At 43.9% G+C, this 22,300-nt stretch overlaps 1 protein-coding gene across 2 annotated transcripts in view; it reads right to left on the reverse strand.

Moving 5' to 3' along the window:
• stx1a (syntaxin 1A (brain)) overlaps positions 1 to 21,912 on the reverse strand; it is a 48,143-nt gene extending 26,231 nt beyond the window's left edge. Inside the window, exons 1-3 of one of the 2 annotated variants that reach the window (XM_084019238.1) lie at positions 21,499 to 21,904; positions 6,405 to 6,482; positions 1,307 to 1,406 (exon numbers count right to left, since the gene is read on the reverse strand). In XM_084019238.1, the coding sequence (XP_083875364.1) occupies positions 1,307 to 1,406; positions 6,405 to 6,482; positions 21,499 to 21,528 (208 nt within the window). In that variant the 5' untranslated portion in view covers positions 21,529 to 21,904. Of the gene's footprint in view, positions 1 to 1,306; positions 1,407 to 6,404; positions 6,483 to 21,498 lie in introns of both variants that reach the window. The other variant, XM_084019239.1, reaches the window with a different exon arrangement.
• Between the last annotated feature and the right edge of the window lie 388 nt (positions 21,913 to 22,300).

Below are 22,300 nucleotides of genomic sequence, written 5' to 3' on the forward strand. Positions count from 1 at the left end.
CAATATTTATTTGATTAAAAATAGGTTTTAATCAGAGCAACAATATATTTCAACCAAAAGTAGTTAGTTGAAGTAAATGTGTTATTATTAATGTGATGAGTTGGAATAAGAGTTGCACATTGCTGAGGAGATAGAGGAATGTCAGAAGCCACAATGCAACAGAGCAGGAACACGCTGCCCCGAGGAGGTGTAATGAACCACCCTGACATTTACGTCAGCTGCTGACTGATGTTCATTTATCAGACACACACACACACACACACACACACACACACTGATTTCAGTCACAATAGAGATAACTTGTGGAAGGATTTGTATCTTAAAGGCAGCACCTGGCCTCGTGGCCGCTCTGCTCTGTGTCATCTGCACATTTCTGTTAGTTAAAGGCTCATCTGATGCTGCAAGCAGATCAATGCTTGTTCAGGTAGGTGGGAAGAAGGGAATCAGGGAGAGGGAGGGCGATCGGGGTGTCATACTAGTGCGAGTAACAGCCAGGGTCCAGATCAATGCCCTGACATAAATGAGAGGAGGTGGGTTGAGAGGACAGAGATGGAGGAGGAGGAGGAGGAGGAGGAGGAAAGATTGTGTGGCAACAAGCACAAACTGAAGAAATGTAGAGCGGTTGAAATGAGCAAAGGGAAGAGAGAGAAGTGAGATGATGTCAGCAGTAAAGCCACTGCTGCTGTTGAAATGGTGGAAATACTAACTATTATCTTTCCATTCACCGCTCTGTTATGTATGACTGAGTCATTGCAGTAAAGAGCAGTAGAATGTATGTGCATCCTTGGTTACTTTGTTTATCACTGAATGAATGAATTCCGTACAAAATAAGCACATTTAGTGTACTTTGCACTAAGTCGTCTAAGTGGGACTAATTTGCCATCAATTCTGGGTAAATTAACACTTTTTCCCCCCAAAGCAAAAACATGGCTGAACGAGCTTCAACCCACTCTGTTCACCGCGGCAGAAAATGTCTGCCTTCATGAAAAGTTCAACAGTTACAAGGTACAAGGTATCCCATCAAAAATCCTCATCCTAATATTATGTTTGTGTGAACAAAGTGACTTTCATCCTGCATCCCTCAATAGTTCCAGACGAGGTTAAGTGTCTGAGTTCTCTGGGAAAGAGGTGAGAGTTTATTCTGATTACTCCTTGAATGTCTCCACCTGTGAGCAGACACTGGTGCAACTAGACTATCAGATACAACCTGTACAAATGACTGCTGAGGTCCTCTCACCATCCACATCCACAACATGTGTGCTAACAGAGAAGCAAACGAGAAAAGGGAAAAGAAAAGAGGCCTTACTCTCATCTGGGTTAGGTGAAGCGAGGATGGCGCTGTGATTCCTCTTCACCTCCTCAACTTTCTCTGCCAGGGTCTCAATAAAACCGCGGATCTCTTCCACCTGTCAAGAGGGAGAGAGCAAACGGCACTTTAGATCTTCCCAGTGCCGAGACAGGAAGTGTCCATGATGAGCCTGAATGATGTTGAAACCAAACTGAAGGTGTGAGGTGATCGTATTAGAGGCAGAATGGAAGCAGAGAGAGGCAGGTTTAAGTGAGGGGAACAGAAAAACATTTTTTTATATATATCTGGGCTCAATCATTTCTCTGCGACAACACCGGAGCAATCTCTAGTGTGTGTGTGTGTGTGTGTGTGTGTGTGTGTGTGTGTGTGGATGAATGCATAGCAGGACTGTATTCACACTCAAATCTATCAGATTTCCATACGCAGACATCTTCATCATCAGAATACATTATTCATTAATGCAAATAGATCCATATTCAGCTCATTTAAATGAACGCTTGTTGAAGTAATTTTAGCCAATGACGACAGCTCTGCCCTTCGTGGGCTCCAATCAGCTTCCAGCCTCTCGTCACCACCTGTGTCTTGTGGTCTGATTAGTATTGAGTCGGTGTGTTTGTCTGGTCGTTTGACTGATTTATGCCTTCTTCCTGTGTCTCCTTCCTCAGTCCCGTTCCTCATCACATTCTGGGTGGATTTTCAGTTCGGTCCCTTTTGATGTTTTTTCCTTTGCACCTTTTATTGCCTCAGCATGCCACTTCATTTTTTTAATCAGCCTAAGTCATTAAAGCTCGCTTTTTGTACTGCCTCCTTATTTTGCATTTGGGTCTTTTTGTGTTCAACAACTGCAACAGAAAATGACCGTTTTCCACTTTCCATACAGAAACCTGAGTGTGTTATAAACGCAGTTTCCAAAATGTTCATTTGAAGGACATCATTAAAGGTGTTCAAGAAAAGTGCCTCTGGAAAGTGCATCGCATATATCATCTGCCGCCAGGATTAAGGTTTGACATTTCTCCCCGCTGCCTTGTCATCAGCTGCGCTGCCCCTAGCAGGTAACAGCTGGACCAGCAGCAGGTCACATCTGGCGGTGACTTCATCAGCACCGACTTTCATCTCAGCCTGTCAACTAACCCCGATCACTTTCCTCTACACCTGCTCCGCCAGCGACCACAACGTTCCCCCTTCATTCCCCTCCATGATGCGTCTGCAGTCATTTGACGTTTCCATTTGCAGCCGACTTTCCCTCTGTCGCTCAGCCGGGGTCATTATTCTCCCATTATCTCTTTAATACGCTGCTGATTGGATCCCTTCCCCCCTCTTTTAAATAATATAATTGGCTCCAGAAGACCACTGGGGAGAGACCAGAAGGCCCACTGAGGTGAATACAGAGTTAAACACATGTACGGCAGACAGGTGGGGAGTTAAAAAGTCGGTGTGAGACAGGAAGTGACGGAGACAGGAAGTGAGCAGAAGACGAACCCACTTTAAGCTTCCTCGGGTTTGGAGACCGTGTTGGTGAGTCACGATGCTGCTCTCAGATCTCATAACATATCAGGTAAATTTTATTGGTGTGGGAAAACAACCAATTTCAGACATGCAGAAACAAATAAACAGAACACTCACCGATTTTATAACTTCTCCTTATGAACTTGGTATGCTTGTAGCCACCATTTGTTGGAATCTTGTACAAATGCCTCGATAGAAAAAATACTGTTTTGTCATCTAATTTGATTTTTATACCAAAGTAAAAGTGTAACTCTGGTAAGGAGAATGACCAGCGGCCTTGAGGCCACAGTCTTGCTGTTTCTCACTTCATTCTTGCATCATCTGATGGAGGTTTTCGGGGGCATGAAGTGAGCTTTGCTATATGATGGAAGAAAAGCACTGGTCATGGAAAGAACGTCACCCATGACATATATTTGAGTTCTACATTTATTAAGTGAAAAGTGATCATGTGATTATCAGCTGAATGCGTGCACGGTTGCTCGTAGCGACGCAGCTGTTGAAAACACAAAGGTGTCCTGGTAAAAGCCTGCAATCAATTTGATTCGAGCAACCACGAAGGTGTTAGTCTGAAAGTCACCACTTAGCCCGGTCACTTGTTAAACTGAAACACCTGTTGCACTCATTCTGTCGGATTTCTGTCAAACTTCAGTCTGCTGTTTTTGAATCCGTCATTTTCTGGCAACTGATCAAACAACAATCAGACATTATGTGAGTATTAATAAGAGGTTTCAATCTTTTATTTAATGTATTGAATTATTCATTTTAACGTTTAAGCACTGACACAATAGATGCTTCAACGTCCTCATCGTTGCTACTTAATTGATGACCTCATTAGGTCTCAACGAAGCATCACTCCTGCAGACACATGCATGTACACACGTCTGTCAAAGCTGGGAATCAACAGATGACATATGGTTGAGATTTGTTCACATACAGACTGAAGGCCACAGAGTGTGGCAGGAAACAGCCTATATGTCAGATGTCCCACCGGCTGTTGAACGAAACGGCAGAAGGTAAAGACTTCATCAGAGCTACCATCTGTAGCGGTTCAACCACGCCACAAAACTTCCATCTTCAAACACAAAGAAGGCCGTTTGTACACTGAATGACGAACTTGAAGAATAAACATCAAATAAATGTGAAATCTGAGAGTCATGTTTATGGTGTGGGTGAAGGACAGAAGGCAGCAATGGTCCGAGACCAATAATTAATGTTGTAATTAATGCAGTTGTGCCTGATAACTCTCTCCCTCTCTTCCCTTCTCTATCTCTGTCTCCCTCAGTCATATGTACCTGTCCTTCCTCTCTGGTTCTGCTGTCTAACTTCTCCACCATCATGCACCCTCATTTCAAAATCTCTCTCTTCCTCCAGCCCACCGGCTTCTGTCTCAGCAATTCACTCAACTTCCCCTGTCTTCACTTTCTCACTCGAGGCCGATGTAACGGACTGAAATTCGAGACAGAAAATGAGAGGCATGTTTCAGGATCTCGTATGGATACAGACAGTCTGTCAGAGGTGACGAGCAGCGGCAGAGCAGAAATGAAAGGAGACAAATGAGAGCAGACTGCAGTGTTCCCTCAGGGCTGAAAAAATCACAAAATTACAATGTTTTAGGAGTCATTTTGAAGCTTTACCATGGAATGATTGTCAAACCTCAAACTCAGGAGATGTAGTCCCGGGTGCAGATGTAAAAACCTACTTATTGCTGGGAGATTGGCTGCAGGGGAAGCTGGAGACATTCCTTCCTTGTACACCCAAAGTGAGATCTGTGTTCGCCTCGGATGTACTTTGTCATCTCTTCTTTTTTTAATATACTAATATTATATAATATATTCCATTTATGCCAATGGATCCCCCTCAGTTCTACACACTGTTTTAATGCATACCTCGGGCACAGGATTATATTACACTCTGTCTTATTCATTCTGTTAACATTAAAAGGAGCCAGTTCAGGTAGTATGGGGACCTAAAGTATGCCTTCTAGTCCACATTGGAGGGATTCAATGCTCCAGTCGTACTTTGGAGGAATGTCTTTGGATAACTTCTTGAGGACATTTGGGCTGCTGGTTTACCCTGCTTCGACCATAACTATGAGCAAGCAATGAGGAAATGGATAAGGCACCATGGAAAACGTTCCTATACAGGTGGATGGTATTAGTCAGTCTATGTGTGAACTATTTAATTCAATAACGAGGCACATTTTGGTTGAGAGGTGCGGTTCTGCTCCTGTGATGCTGCAAAATGAATCTGCAAGTGTGACAGAGACTTGGGTCTATAAGCAGAGTGTGAGATACACAACAGTTCAATTTACATGAAAACGTCACTAATGGAGGAATATAAATGCTAATGCAGGAGGAGGCGGGGGAGGAGGAGGAGGAAGTTGAACGGCTGAGAATCAGGCGACGGTTGTCGCCGCATGGAAGCAGCGTTGAGGAGAATGAACAAGTAAGCTATTTATGAGCTGCCCAGCGACATGAATAAGTGGTCGTGGATGACTGAAGGTGTATGAAACGTTTGAACGTTATTATCCCCCATGTCATATATATATATATATATATATATACGTATGTGTCATCATGGGCCTGCTGATTGGTTACAACATACGAGGACTGTGTCTTGGCGTTACGTGGGATCTTGATATATTAAATATCCACACAGAGGTTTTTGGGTGATGCACCTGTAGCTCGGTCACGGAGGATTATCTTGGTGATGCGTTTGTTGTCTCGTGTTGCTTTGAAAACTGGTGTATCAAAGTGCTGATTGTCAGACCCGTTTCATAACTCACAAACGCTGATAAATGGCATTCAACCTCACTCGACTTACCTTTGTAGCAGCATTTGCAATGGTGATTCAAATACTTCAAAAGGCACAGACGTGTCACAATGACAAAGGAAGAAAGACATGATAGATGATGTATATATATATATATATATATATATATATATATATATATATATATATATAAATATATATATATATACATATATATATATATATATATATATAAATATATATATATATACATATATACATATATATACCCTCAGCCCTATTGTTATTTAAGCTAAATTTCTGAGCTTTTCTTAACCACTCACTGAGCGATGCAGCGTATGTAGCAGGCCCATTATAAATGGAGCCCCCCCTGTGAGAGCCATGACGGTGTTCTGGTTGTGCACAGCGTGTACAGGGAACTGCACTCTCAAACACATGCATAGATGCAGGCTTGGTGCACACAGTGACTCTCGTGCACAAGAGGAGGGACTGCGATCATTTGATTATTCAGAAAAGGCTGTTTGAAATGAAATACATGATGATCCATGCCACACCAGCAACAACATCAATAGCCATATAAATCATATATATGCTCTCCAGAGAGGAGATTGATTGCAGATTTCTGAAAAACCTACACGATTGGATTCATTATCAGGAGACAAATGATACCCAGGCAGAGTGTAGTGTGAGCTGGACTTTAATTTAAGATGGCAAGTTATGAGCCGACTATCAACCCGTTAGATGTGTGAAAGGGAATAATACCCCGACTGTCAGAGAGAAAAATGAAGGAAACATCAAGACTGTGAGAGGAACAAACCTGTTCAAAGAATTCATCCATAAAGCCTTTGTCCATCCCCACGGCGACTTCATCCTCCTCCTCCGTCGTCTCCTTCCCCTGGAGAAACACACATGCAAACCCAAGGAATCATTTCAAACTGCTGAACAAGAAAATACTCCCAAAAACTTTTAAAATGTAGGTGTTTTTGTCACGACTGGACTGGAACATGTCCATCCATCGTCTACCGCTTATCCTGTATTCAGGGTCTGGGGGGGGCTGGAGCCGATCCCAGCTGTCATTAGGCGAAGGCTGGGTTCACCTGGACAGGTAACCAGTCTATCACAGGGCTGACATGTAGAGACAGACAGATAACCAGTCTATCACAGGGCCGAGATGTAGAGACAGACAGATAACCGGTCTATCACAGGGCCGACATGTAGAGACAGACAGGTAACCAGTCTATCACAGGGCCGACATGTAGAGACAGACAGGTAACCAGTCCATCACAGGGAGACATGTAGAGACAGACAGGTAACCAGTCTATCACAGGGCTGACATGTAGAGACAGACAGGTAACCAGTCTATCACAGGGCTGACATGTAGAGACAGACAGGTAACCAGTCTATCACAGGGCTGACATGTAGAGACAGACAGGTAACCAGTCTATCACAGGGCCAACATGTAGAGACAGACAGGTAACCAGTCTATCACAGGGCTGACATGTAGAGACAGACAGGTAACCAGTCTATCACAGGGAGACATGTAGAGACAGACAGGTAACCAGTCTATCACAGGGCTGACATGTAGAGACAGACAGGCTATCACAGGGCTGACATGTAGAGACAGACAGGTAACCAGTCTATCACAGGGCCGACATGTAGAGACAGACAGGTAACCAGTCTATCACAGGGCTGACATGTAGAGACAGACAGGTAACCAGTCTATCACAGGGCTGACATGTAGAGACAGACAGGTAACCAGTCTATCACAGGGCTGACATGTAGAGACAGACAGGTAACCAGTCTATCACAGGGCTGACATGTAGAGACAGACAGGTAATCACAGGGCTGACATGTAGAGACAGACAGGCTATCACAGGGCTGACATGTAGAGACAGACAGGTAACCAGTCTATCACAGGGCCGACATGTAGAGACAGACAGGTAACCAGTCTATCACAGGGCTGACATGTAGAGACAGACAGGTAACCAGTCTATCACAGGGCTGACATGTAGAGACAGACAGGTAACCAGTCTATCACAGGGCTGACATGTAGAGACAGACAGGTAACCAGTCTATCACAGGGCTGACATGTAGAGACAGACAGGTAACCAGTCTATCACAGGGCTGACATGTAGAGACAGACAGGTAACCAGTCTATCACAGGGCCGACATGTAGAGACAGACAGGTAACCGGTCTATCACAGGGCTGACATGTAGAGACAGACAGGTAACCAGTCTATCACAGGGCTGACATGTAGAGACAGACAGGTAACCAGTCCATCACAGGGCTGACATGTAGAGACAGACAGGTAACCAGTCTATCACAGGGCTGACATGTAGAGACAGACAGGTAACCGGTCTATCACAGGGCTGACATGTAGAGACAGACAGGTAACCAGTCTATCACAGGGCTGACATGTAGAGACAGACAGGTAACCGGTCTATCACAGGGCTGACATGTAGAGACAGACAGGTAACCAGTCTATCACAGGGCTGACATGTAGAGACAGACAGGTAACCAGTCCATCACAGGGCTGACATGTAACCAGTCCATCACAGGGCTGACATGTAGAGACAGACAGGTAACCAGTCTATCACAGGGAGACATGTAGAGACAGACAGGTAACCAGTCTATCACAGGGCTGACATGTAGAGACAGACAGGTAACCAGTCTATCACAGGGAGACATGTAGAGACAGACAGGTAACCAGTCTATCACAGGGCTGACATGTAGAGACAGACAGGTAACCAGTCTATCTGACATGTAGAGACAGACAGGTCTTTGGACTGTGGGAGGAAGCCGGAGAACCTGGAGATAACCCACGCTGACACGGGGAGAACATGCAAACTCCACACAGAAGGAACCCAAACCGGGACTCGAACCCGGGACCCTCTTGCTGTGAGGCGACATAATTCAAGGTTAAACGGAACAGTATTAACTCTCGCCCCACCTCCACCCATCATTGATTAGAAACAAGCAGCACTTAATGACACTTGTAATTAGAAGCACAGGTTGACTGATTAGCAGGTTATTATTGAATTAGGACTTCAGGCACAGGAAACCTTGACTTGGCACATGTAGACCAGCTGCAGATACAGCCAACATTACAGCTTCAAAGAGGGATTTGGGGAAATACTAATACTACCACTCTAATATATTTCTGTTAAATATGAAGCTTCAGCTCAGAGATGATTAGCTTAGCTTAGCATAAAGACTGGAAATCGGGGAAAACAAGTAGCCTGGCTCTGCCAGCCAGCATCTCTAAAGCTCACTAATTTACATGTCATATCTCATTCATATAGACAAAGTGCAAAAACGTGTTTTGGTTTTTCACGTGTTGCGGCAGGCAACACAGTTAATGTCTGCAAATCCAACAATTAAATGTAAAATATGGGAAGCCACCGTAGGAAAGAGCATACCTCACGATTAAAGAAAAGAGGTGTCTCTGCTTCAACTATTAAAATGACTTCAGGTCTTTGAAAACAAGGAGAAACTCTAGATGACAACCTTCCAGTGTTGAAAAGGAAAAACTGTTGTATTTACATAAGCAAGGTCTGAAATCATTCAGCAAATAAATAATGTATTCTTATTTATAAAAGGGTGGAAGAAAAATGATGTAGGATTTGCATTTCTAACTCAAACTACAACCAAGTTAAAATACATTTGCATGGACACAAAAATTATGCATTAGGCCCTTAAAGCCAAATGAGTTTGACATTAGAACATTTGAAACAGTTCAACTGGTTCAAGTTATGGCTTCTCTAAGTCTTCTAGCCAATGATTGATTCTGGTTCATGTGCTCATTTCTAAAGCCGTATCAGCCATTACACTACATTAGCAGGGATCTCATGTGGCGTCATCTCATTCATCGAGCCTGTGTCAAACTAATTCACTTCCCCATTAGCGGTCTATGAGATCCATTTGCTTATCAGGGGAAGGGCAGCAGGGAGTTTTTATCTTCTTCTGTCTGAAATGGCTCCTTATTCTCATCCCCAATAAATCTCAATGGAGAAAATAATCAGATGAATTGATTATGAAAGATTACTATTGCAGCCCTTGACTTCAGGAGGTAGACGACTACAGAATCTCACATAATGCATAAAATAGGTTAGGATTTTAACAGGCAACCTCTGATCTCACCTCAACCCTCCCACATCTACATTTAAAAAAAATCCTCTCTGACACAAAAGCAGAAACGAGGGACATTCCTTCAGTGTATAGTTAGTGTTGGGTTGTCATATTGGAGATCCTCAAAACGTTGCAGGTTGCATGATGTTCTGGGACTCAGAAGACTTTTTGGCACCCACAGATCTTCTTAAAAAAAGTAAAAGCACCGCTGTAAAAACGAAGAAAACAATCTACCATTAAGGCCGAATTAATATTTAAAAACCAGTTGTTTGATATTATTTAAATGCCATGCACGTGTGCAGGCAGTCAGCCAGCTTGGCCCAGACAGAGACACTAATGTGCTGCATTAGTCCAGCAGAGCAGAGTGCAGGAAGTAGAAACGGTTTCACCAGATTGGCTGGGGGAGCCATAAGGAATGAGCTGCTGTGTATTTACCAACGGCACCCTATTTGACTGTTTAATACATCCACAATGGCAGAATGAATAATCACAAACAGCACTATAAAAAGGTTAAAACAAATAAATGTGAAGCAAAAAACAAACAAGGCGGAACTGACAATGACATAATGCCATTTCAAGTTATTAAAACAAGCTTTTGCAGAATGTTTATTTCTAGGGCCCCCGTTAGTCCATTAGTTGGCTAATTGGCCATTTTGGTCTTAGTTGACTACGATTTCTGTCATGTTTTTATGCTTTTTCATGGCTTATTTCCAACAAACTTATGAGCAAAAAGCACAATATAAATCCTATGAATTACTTTTATGAGTTAATTCAATTCAATTCAATACTTTATTGCCATAAAACTCTGTACAAGTTGCTAGGGATTTATTTCAGTGTACATAACAAAGACCCTCACAAAAGACACAGAAAACATAGAACATAATTTCATCCTCGCAGTATCCTTCCAAGGATCCCAGTTAGATACAACATATAGGCAGATAAAAGAAAAAGGGACGTCCCCACACATGAGACATATAGCCCACTTACACCCGGTTGACAGGCCAGGCTAAGTGCTGTATGTTTGATTAAAGTGACAGGTGCTTACAGGTGCAAGTGATGTGCAAATCTGCATAAGGTCCAATAAATAAGTACATAGTTAAGAAAACTCACAGTATATAAAAACAGAGTAGAAATTTGTGCGTATTATACTATACAGGGCCACTGGGGGAGTCTGCACTCCAGATATACTGGTGTAGGGATGTAGAGTTGTTCAGAGATTTAATGGTTCTGCAGTATGTGCTGTTGAGGAAGCGGGAGGTTTTAGTTTTGATGCCCTCAACCTTCTACCTCATGGGAGTGGATTGAAGAGGGAGTTAGCAGGGTGTGATTTATCCTGAAGAGTTTTCAGGCCTCGTAGATGTCTGAGATGGGAGGGAGACTCCAGCCAACTATCTTGGAGGCCGTATGGACAATCGTGTCTAGTCCCATCCTCTGCTGGACAGTAGAGTTGCCATACCAGACTGTGATTGAGAACGTAAGGACGCTCTCAATGGTGGCTCAGTAGAACTGCTGCAACCCCTTGCAGCACACCCCAAACTTCTTCAGTTGGCGGAGGGAAAAAGCCTCTGGTGGGCTTTTTTAATAATAGCAGTTATATTATCTTCCCATTCAGAGAGGAGGAGATTTTTGTGCCCAGATATTTGAAGCTGTCTAGCCGTTCCACCACCGCCGCATTGATGGACAGGGGCGGGGTCTCCTTCCCCTGCCTTCGGAAGTCCACCACTAGCTCCTTAGTTTTTGCAACCTTTAGCTCTAGGTTGTGGTGGGAACATCATTCAGTCAGGGAAAGGACCTCATTTCTGTAGGCACTGTCATCATCCCCTGAAATCAGCCCCCCTATCAAGGTTGCATCATCAGCAAATTTAAGCATTTTCACTGATTCACTGTGTGATATGCAGTGATTAGTGTAGCGAATATAACAGAGGTGCTAATACACACCCCTGGGGGGCACCAGTGCTAATGTGTTTGGCCTGTGACAACTTGTTATTGATTTTGACAACTTGTGTTCTTTGCTGTAGGAAGTCTAAAATCCAGTGACAGAAGGAGGTCTGGACGACCCTGTTTTGGAGTTTATAGAAACGTTTGCTGGTAAAATCGTATTAAAAGCAGAGCTGTAGTCTATAAAGTGTACCATTGCGTAGTTGCCTGGGGACTCAAGATGTTGTAGAATAGAGTGGATACCAAGTGACACGGCATCCTCAACAGACCTATTTGTCCTATATGCAAACTGAGAGCGGTCTAGACAGAGACATATCATTTTAAATGAGAGCAGATCAAATTATTTCACCAAAACAAATCAAACGACAAGCCAATAAATGTCAAATAGTTCCTTTCTATAGCATCCCAAAGAAAGAAGTAAGCTGTAATTGCATATGGCTTGTGTTTCCAGAGCCAATCTGTGGACAGATCACATGTGAGTTGCTGGCGTAGAGGTGGAGGCAGGGAAGAGATGTACGGAGATATGGAAGAAGAAATATGGGAGAGAAACCAGTTCTTGAGAAAAACATCTGAGAGGACAGACTTCAGTGAGAGATAGCGAGGCAATTGGCACAGAACTAAGTGAGAGGAATGCAGAGCCGCTGTGATCATGCTAAACCCACTCAAAGTATATTTAATCCAACAAAAACAGGATTGTTTGATGCTCTCTGGTTTTGATTATTATAAATAAGCATTAGGCAAATTGTCCAAAACAATGAACTGCCTCAAGATTCCTTAATCTGAGAGATGTTTAATGTACTCGACTGTCATGACAACAGATAAATGCATGAAGGTTTGGTGTTGGTATGGCAATAAGGTGTATTTGAGAACTGCAGATTATTAGAAACGGAAAAAAAAGGGAGGCGGCAGGCAGCAGGAGGCAGAGGAGACGCCAAGCAGGGAATCAGAATAAGCTCCGAGACAAGGAGTAATGGGCTTTGGTCTGGTTTGCTCTTTGAGTGGTCAAGAGGGGAGAAGACGGAGCAACACACCCTTAAACCTCCACCTCCCACCCAGATCTGAATCCCCCGCTGAGCCACATAGAGAGGACTTCAGTGCTGCACTCGTGACTCAGCCTACAGACTTGGACTTGGCTGTCCACGCACAGCAGATGCTCTGAGCCAGACTTGCAAACACGCATGCTCACACCAGCTGACACACCGGTAATATACCGTCCAACAGACGTTTAACACACAGAGAGATCAAGGCCTACACAAGCCGGTCCCCATTAGGCCACAATCCTTCAATTCCCCCCGGCCTCCGGGGCTCACACTCGGGTGAAACACCCCGGCAGGAGTAGTGACCTGATTATGCTGTTTATTAGATTAGAGAGTTGATCTAGGCATCCTGCCAGCGGGGAGTCGCTCCATAAAAACAAAAGGCATTGCCTGGACATCCAGTGTAAACAGGAGGAGCAGGAAATACAGTCCATGAGTGAGGGAGGGAGACGTAGGAAGACATCTAGTGTGTGCATGTTGCAAAATCACAGCTGTCGGCACAGACAGAAAAAAAGAGGAGGAGAGACGGGGCGACAGCAATAATTGTAAGCTGTGAGAGTGTAATTGTATGTGCAATAAGAGGAGATGGAGTGAGAGAGTATGTGTGTGTGTGTGTGTGCGTGTGTGTGTGTGTGTGTGTGTGTGTCCTCAGGTTAAATGGAGTGCATTTAGACCCTCTCCACAGTTTCATATTAGAGGAAGAGCAGTGAGAGACAGTTCAAGTAGAGATGGAAACCCATGTGGGCAGTACGTTATTGTCCTTTTGAGTTTCCTTATTAAAGCAGACCCGTTTCCTGCATCTTTCTATTACAGCAAATTGAAGCAGCTTCCTGCGGTCCCATTAGAAATGACTCATAAAAATCTGTGCCAGCTGCAACAGAGGATACTGAGAGCGTAACCCGATTTATTATCATAATACAGCTAGGTAACATTCATTATGAATGTTTGTTCACTCATATACACACATAACATTTGATTATTTATTCATGTTTCCCAGAGGAGACAAATAAAAAGATATGAACATTGAGAACTTAGTCACAGACACACACACACAGACACACGCAGACACACACACGCACACACGCGCACACAACACACACACACACACACACACACACACACACACACACACACACACACACACACACACACACACACACACACACACACACACACACACACACACACACACACACACGTTTTAGAGGATATGACATTGACTCTGATTTATTGGTCTACTTAATACAAAAGTGCCTGAAGATCCCTGAATGTAACTGATACAGAGTTATATTATAAATGCACACCATTCACTTCAGCGGGAACTTTCTAACTCTAACATCCATCACATATCACGTAAAAGTGGCCGAGCACCAACCTTCAGCAAACTTACACAACTCACTCACCTCTATAGTACCTGAATCATCACAGTAAACATTCTTTGTGGACAGCATCATAACCAGCAAAGTGAATTATCCATAGTAATCGTTTCTGAAAAGACAGGTCGCAGTTTATTTTTTCCAAATAGTTCTTCTAGCTTTGACGACATTTCCATTCATTCACATGTTTTAAATTTGGTTGAATTGGCCCTTTAATCCAAAACAAAGTCACACAGTCCTCATCCTCACAAAGACAGACATCCAACAGCACACACACAAACCACCCCACTGATAACATGGCCGTGGCTCATGCTCCCATGCCCAAGCCCTCAGGACCTAAACCCCCCCCGGGTTCGGTCCTGAGGGCTAGAGGTCGGCCTCTAGTTTCCATTACCCATCTGTGTGTTTACTGTCCCACTAACACGGGCTGCACCTTTAATAGTTTGTTTATTGGATCCAAACCAAAAAGGCAGCAACGAGTAAACGGCTGCTGTTTTTGTATCATCCTTGCTGCCACCGGGAGACCACTTCGCCTGGAGGAGAGCTGCAGCTGTTCTGGGAGAAAGACCTTCACTTAGCATCGCTGTAGCAAGTTCTGGCATTCAGCCAGCATAAACTCCCAGCTCCGGGGGTCTGATCCCGGAGGACTGCACAGACTCCCCGTCGGATCAGCCAACTTTCCCTTACACAGTTTAGACCCAGGTTTGTTTGTTTGCTAACTGCCAAGTGAGCCACTGCCTGTCCTTCTACCAGCGAGGGAGTGGAGGCTTGAAACGACGTGAAAACACAAGTGGATTTAATCCAGTACACAAAAAATAGGGTTCAGTTCATCAAAATCAAATGGAGCATTGGTGGAGCTGAAGCAGCAAGACCACAAACCTACATGCATGTGTGGAAGTGGTGGATCGCCGGACCGTATGAGTGGATGTCCAGCTGACGGGAGAGGAGGACAGCGTCGGCTATGGAGACGGGATAATGACACAACCAGGGAGCAGCGTGGAGGACACAGAGTGATGGATTAATCCAGCCAAATGCAAAACTCCTTTCACAGTAATCTTGGCTGAACACAGTCTTTGAAGAAAATCAACAAAAGCAACAATAGTGGTGGGAATCGTCAGTCTCCTCACGATTCCATTATTAAACGATTCATGATGGATCTCTATTTTACATTTAAATATAATCACTTTTTCTTCAAATCTTTCAAAGCAATTCCTATTTGTATGATACAGTTGATGTGCTACATCATTTATATAAAATGTGTGCCCAAAACCAATGAGAGTTATTTCTCCCACCTCTAAATGTTTGCAGATGAATTCAACTGGAAACACTAAAATAAAATGATGTGCACTATAGATGGTTTAAATCCAAAATACATATGCATGTTGCACATTTATGAGAACAGACTTCAGCCTGCCTTAGTTGGTTTTTGGCTGCATTTTCCAGCTGATCAAATCAATCCGGTGTCATGCTCGCTGACGGCTATTTCCTGGTTGGAAAAACAATCAGACCATCGGATCTTTGTGGGTGGCATTAAGGTGAGACAAGGTCAAAACTAATCGTTTCCATGAACCGATCAATTTTAAAGAGTTTGGACTGCTTCCATAACATGTCTCAGACTAAATACTGGTTCAGGTGGTGTTTTTACTCCACTTTGTCCGTTTGCATCTATAGATTTCTCCTCCGTTAGTCAGCATTTAATGAGGACTCATTTGCATATTCAAACATAACATTTGAGTTCAAATTTCACCGAATTCCCCTGGGGCGTCTCCCTGTGGCTGAGCCAGAAATACTGACCAAAAAAACATGACCACAACGTCAGACTGCAAAATGAAGATACAATGAAAATGTAGTCTGTTTATCAGAGTTTCCCCAATTCATGTCTGCACAGATTTCTTGTAGTTTTTCTTTGTAATCCAGTGAATACCCCGGCCGAGGTTCACAGGGTTCAGCTGTTCCACGGAGAAGAAGAAGAAGAAGAATGTGGGTGGGAGAAGAGATGAAGCGCTGCCATCCCAGTGTGTGCATATGCAACAATTTCCTTCTTCCTAACAATCCTCCTCAACGTCCTCCCCCTTTAATCATCTTCCCTTCTCTCTCATCCTCCCTGTCCGTCATTCTCTCCCCTCCTCCTCTCTCACTCTCCTTCCCCCAGACTCCAGCTTCACTGCAGCAGCTGGCTCACACAACATGGACTCAGTTACCTTCGTCTGTTCTTCTTCAACATCCTCGAGACCACGTCACCATTCATTTATCTAAACCAAACTTACACTTCGCATGCTTTTGTGTTGTGCCCGTCTTATTTCCTGGCCCCGAGAGAAACAATATAATCACCAGAGTGATGCCATTTAAACACACCTAAATACAGATTTATAAAGTGCCGCGCTACAAAAGGTTAAATGGTGACTTATTATTCGATAATGGGTTGTTTTTCCACAAATCAATGATCAATCAATTTCCAGCCAGAATTCAAATGCCTGTAGCTGCCAGTCGTCACGGAGATAATTCTGTCTGCTGATTCAGATGGATGACCTTTTTTACACTAAACCCTGGATGCTTACTTGCATGTTGGCTTGTTAGCACGTAATGGGCCGATGGTATGGATATGAATCCACAGAATGACGTGCTGGTGAGGATGTTCATACACACACTGTTCCGCCCCGGCGTGTGTGTAGGCGCTGCAGGTGGTCGCTCAGTGTTCAGCGCTGCAGAAGCGGGTGAGAAGATGTCATTACGCTTCAGCTGAACTTAACTGACAGATCACAGGCGGGGAAAAGAGATGTGCTGTCACCACTTAGACCAGACCCCCCCCCCCAACAGTCCCCTCTCCTTATTCCCCTGTGTGGTATATTCAGAGTGCCTCTCTGACCATGAAGGATTATGACAGCACCAGCACGGCTCTAACACAATTATATTGTAGATATGAGGGGAAATGTGAGCGAGCGAGCAGGCGAGGGCGAGAGAGAGAGAGAGAGAGAGAGAGAGCGGGGGGATGTCAAAGAATGGCAGGATGTGTAGAAAAACAATCATGACAGCGAGGGGAAGAGCCAAGAAGTATTGTGATTTAGAAAAACCTAAAGATTATTTTCAATATTGATTGATTCTTCTTGTTTAATTGATTCATATTTCATCGTTAAAGTAGGGCTGTGAGGTATTTCAATATGGTACGTTATCATCTTTCAATGAAATCATATCTTGATGGTCATTTCTCGAGACATCCTGATACACGTTTAATACACATAATTGATAACAACCCACATATACTGGCGAATTGTCAAGTAATTGAGCATTTATCTGTTCAGCCTGACATTGGCAAGATTAAGCATATTCCTGTTATGAAATATTATCACCCAACAAAGATGATGAGGTCAGTCACAGTGCATAGCCTGATACAAAGGTGTATCTATCTGCTCTGCTGCTCTGCTGCCATGGATCATAAGACCATGTGAAGGTCTGCACTTTACAAATTTAATTCTAGCAGCGGCGGCAACAAAGATGACCCAAAGCTAATTCTCCCACAGCAGATGGGGAAGGTTTGATTACAGAATCATTCTTTATTTATTATCAGGATATCCATTAGCCGACGCCTCGGGAGCCGTTATTCTTTACAAGAAGCACAAGAACAAGCAAGCAGACAAATCCCATCAGCAGACATTCATTTCAAGGAGCTCTCGCAGGGAGGAGAGCGCTGGAGAAAACACAAGCCCTTATTTCATGCTTTACTGGACATGATAGTACACGGCCATCCATTCATACATTTAAAAAAATAACTATTAGCAGCCGACAGATATTGGATATCATTGCAATTGTAACCTCATTTGCAAAGACAGACGAGTCCCTGGTGAAATGCCAGATCGGTCACGCTCATTTCACGGCTCATTTATGCAATTATGTGCAGCCTCTATGCCTCTAATAATGTGCGCATGCCTGTGTTTCTCACGGTTAAAAGCCACAATATGGGATGATGAAAGCACATTTTTGACGCCGCTTCATTCTCTCCACCTCTGATCTCAAGGATAAAGGCTCCTCTGTGGAGCACAGCCAGAAAGCCACCGTTTTCAGAGCCATTTGCCGAGGCTTGAAGCTTTCAACGGGGACAAATAAAACCTCTGACCCTCGAGGATCAGCGTTCGATTCAACAGCAGCCAGCGTGTTTTTTCTCTCCACACCGTTCCACCAACCAAGACCAGGTCAAGGACAGAGGTAAAAGAGGGGAAGCATAAAGAAACAGGAGTCAAAGACACACTGAGCTCTTGAATCGGTGCTCCACATCTATTCTATTAGTTAATGTGTCACTCCATCGCCAAAAAGGCAGCCGCACACTGACTAACAAGGCTTTACAGGGGAGACAGGAGGGAGAAAGGAAAGGAAAGGGGGGCGGGAAGCCATCTGATAAATAACTGATAGGGAAAGAGCAAAGAGCAATAAGGGAGGAACTCAACTCATCAAAAGATGAAATAAAAGAGGATTATTATAAAAAGAGATGGAGGTGGGGAAGAGGCAGTCAATCAAACGGCAAGGCAGAAGAAAGGGCTGATAAAACGTCGGGAAAATGAGGCGATAACCACCACATGTGATTGAAAATGGTTCCCGCCGTGTGTAAAATCTGTAATAACCTCATCATTATGTTTCCCCCTCAGGTTTCAGAGCTCAAAGACGGCTGACAAGCACTTCTTATCTGTGCCATCTGTCACTAAATCACTGGTGGCCGACTGGGAGCGTCGGGCGAGGTGAGGGGAGGCTGCGTGAGCACTTTAGTCGGGCTGCTGAGACTGACCGTTATTAGGACGCAAGCTAATGAGCTCCTGGTGGTGGTGTTGAGCTCATAAAGCACCTTCAGGTGCGTATGTGGGAAAAGTTGGAGGACGGCCTGCACGCTCACACGAGTGTGAGCAGAACTCAGGTTCCTGCCAAGATGACACATAAGCACATGGGTGAGTAAACTAGCAGTGACTCAACGAAACACACAACAAAGCTCAGTTCTCTGGGTCGCACGGGGAAAATTACACGTGCAATATCTTTGTTATGTCATTATGAAGTGACATCATTTCAGCCAAACAACAAAACTAATATTTTCACACTAGAGAACATTGGCAGAGACAAAAAAACAAAAACGAATCCACCTGCTAGATACTTTGGACAGCTTACTGAGAGTTGGAAAGTTCATTTAATTCTGGGTTGCATGATAAATTGAAATCAAAATCTCAATATGGGCTACTGCGGTTTCCAAATCGTGGGAGGATATTTGGTGAAGGCAAAATGTTATCAAAATCCTGGACTACATGCGTACTGCATCATATTCTACAGACTTAAAGATTTGAAGTGTTGAAGTGGCCCTTTATGGAACCAGAGTGTGGTTTGGCCATTCAGGGCTACTGTAGAAACATGGCAGCCGCCTCTTTAAAGAGGACCTACTCCTTATGTAGACAAAACATAATCGTTCAAAAACACAACCGTTCGTGTTTTCAGATACACTGAAGAAAACACACTAATATTATATTCCATTTCTGCCAACAGATCTCCCTAAACACAACGCACTGTTCCTTTAAGAAGATGTCTTTGTTTGGTACGGAAAAATCACACTATTATCATTTTAATATGTCAATTAGAATAATTATGGAAATTATCATTCCCTCATATCTCGCAAATCATATCACAACTGCAATATCAGTCAAAATGATTTCAATTAGATTTTTTTTCTAAGTCGTTCAGCCCTAATCTCATCAGGGAACGTCAACAGTGAGCTCGGAGACATCCGGGGGAACATTATGTTGCCTGACTCGACCAGAATTCATCATCGTGATAGATTCCTTTTTACAGCAGCTATATGCTTCATTTCCCAGCCGTCTGATACAGAATCACTAAACATCTATGCATCATTTGGGAAAACATGATAGTTGTCAGGGGAAAATAATCATTTTATCCAATTGTTCTCCAACTGTCTTCATCATTCTGAAACATAACAAATGTTGACTTTCACTCCTGCAACCAAACATGTCTGAATATGGGCTATGAATTTGACGTAAACAGCAACATTAATGTTTCGCTGACAAATCTGCTGCATTTGACTCCATGCCATAATAACTTGGGCTTCTCCATTTGCAAGTCAAGAATCAACAACGCCAAATGAATGTGGTCTTTATTTCTAGACAATTTAATCAATATTAAAACTCATAACCTGCAGTAGTTCAGAGATGTTATAAGAGCACCGTGCTGTTAGTGACTCCAGACCCACCGAGACATCTGCATGAGACCAGAAGCTGCATTAACTTCAGGCTGCAAGTGGGAAACAAAGCCAGTTCTGATGGGAAATAACGGCCTGTGATGTGCAATTTAATTTAATCCCGTCTGTATTTGGTCTGAAATTGGTCTGGCTGGACGGCTCCAGGTGCCATTTCTGAGATATGAAAGATGTGATGAAAAATTACAACAGGAAATACAATCAGCCGCTGACTTTGCATGATCTGGAACGGTTGTGTCTGTAGCGAGGCAGATTCAGGCTATTCTCTCTCTGCTTCCAGCACTGAGGAGGCAGCAGGCTGCAGGGTTGCAGGGCTGGGTCTCTCCCAAGAGGCCAGTTCAGATCTTAACTCAAAACTGAGGAGTCACAAATGGGTTTCTCCCTCTCTCCTCAGCCTAACTGCCAATTACACAGATCTGACAATGGCCACTTCCCTCACACAGCCGACAGCACGCAGCATTCCTATGCATTCATCCCGTCAAGCCCTCATCAGTCACGCCTCATCTTGGACTAACTATTATAGTCTAATAACCTGTGAGTCACCAAAGGTCGGGGGTGAAGAATCGATTAGGTGGACTAAAAATAGTAATAATCTCTCTGCACATGCACAACCAAAGCAAACAGTGTGGGGGGTTAAAGGTCGTTTTGGGGGATGGCCGCGCCTGTGACGCGCAGAGGGCGCACATCTAACAGGTGAAATGGGCGAACTGGGACCAGTTTTCATTCACCCAGGTCAGATCAGATACGTGAAATAATTATGTCTGGTTCCACATATCGCAGTCTAACACGTGTTTAACTTTAAATCCTGCTGAATGCTATCATATTGAATGGATGGCTCTATCGAGATTAAATATCATCAAGAACAGAGTGTCTAATCCTATAATCTCCCTCTGGGGTCCCGAGACGTTAACGGAAGCATCAAAGTGAGTTTTCCTTTGGAGAATGAGGAGAAAATGACTTTCCCCTTCACTTAAACACCTGATCATCTTCAGCCCGCTTCACACAGCAACGCTCGGCAGCCAAAAGGCGTCTGTCGGCTGGAATAAAGCAACATCTTCGCCTCCATCACACCCCTGAGTCACAACTGTTGCTCCATCAGCGCACCGTCGGCTCTGAGAAGCTGCGTTCATTTCACCTGAACGCGTCTTCTCAGCGCGTCTGTTCGCGGACCATCAACAGAATCAGTAACTTACATGTTTAAGTTCCTGCATGCGGTCCTTCATGGTCCCGGGAAGTCACTCTTACTCCTTCAGCTCTTCTGGGTGTGCGTGCTGTGGTGATGGAGCGGCGGGGCGGAGACCGGCAGGATGCTGCGAGACCGACCGAGGCGAGGTGCGCGTCTGGCGGCGACGAGCGGCGGTGCTTTCACTCCTTCGGTTTGGACGGCGGGTCCACTTCACGGAGCCGGGTGACGCGCACTAAAGGTGAGGCCTTCCGCCGTTAACCCATCACACGCCTCCAACTTCCTCCTCGATCCACTCATTCACCTCCTCCTTTCCAGATAAACCTCCTCTCTAACTTTATGTTGCGCCCTTCAAGTCAGTCGGACACACCGAAGCTAGACTTACATGCAGTGTCCACATCAGCGGGACTAGCTGGACTCTGTGCCGGATTTGATTATCGATTGAGCAGGTTCAGAGATAACGCCCAGGTAGCTCCCATCGCGCCAAAGCGCACAGCGCCCTCTGTCGGACACACTGGTGCACACTGGCAATTAACTCGTTTTATATACTTCAATATTTCTCATAAATGTGCTTTTACAACTGCATGATGAAATATAGTCACGATCCTTTACTTTTTTGAGAGGCCTTTATATGTTTGTATACGTTATATCCATTAGGTTTTATTTATTCTCTCTTTCAATGTTGTTTTTATTATGTTATAGGTCTTATGCTTTATTCTACTGGTAACATTACTTAATTATTAAAAAAAAGTAATTTAATTCAATTTGAAAATGTTCCATTTTCAAAATGTTTTATTCAACATAACAAATCC

This window comes from Eutrigla gurnardus (assembly GCF_963514095.1).
Source record: "Eutrigla gurnardus genome assembly, chromosome: 10".
In the NCBI taxonomy this organism is placed as follows: domain Eukaryota; kingdom Metazoa; phylum Chordata; class Actinopteri; order Perciformes; family Triglidae; genus Eutrigla; species Eutrigla gurnardus.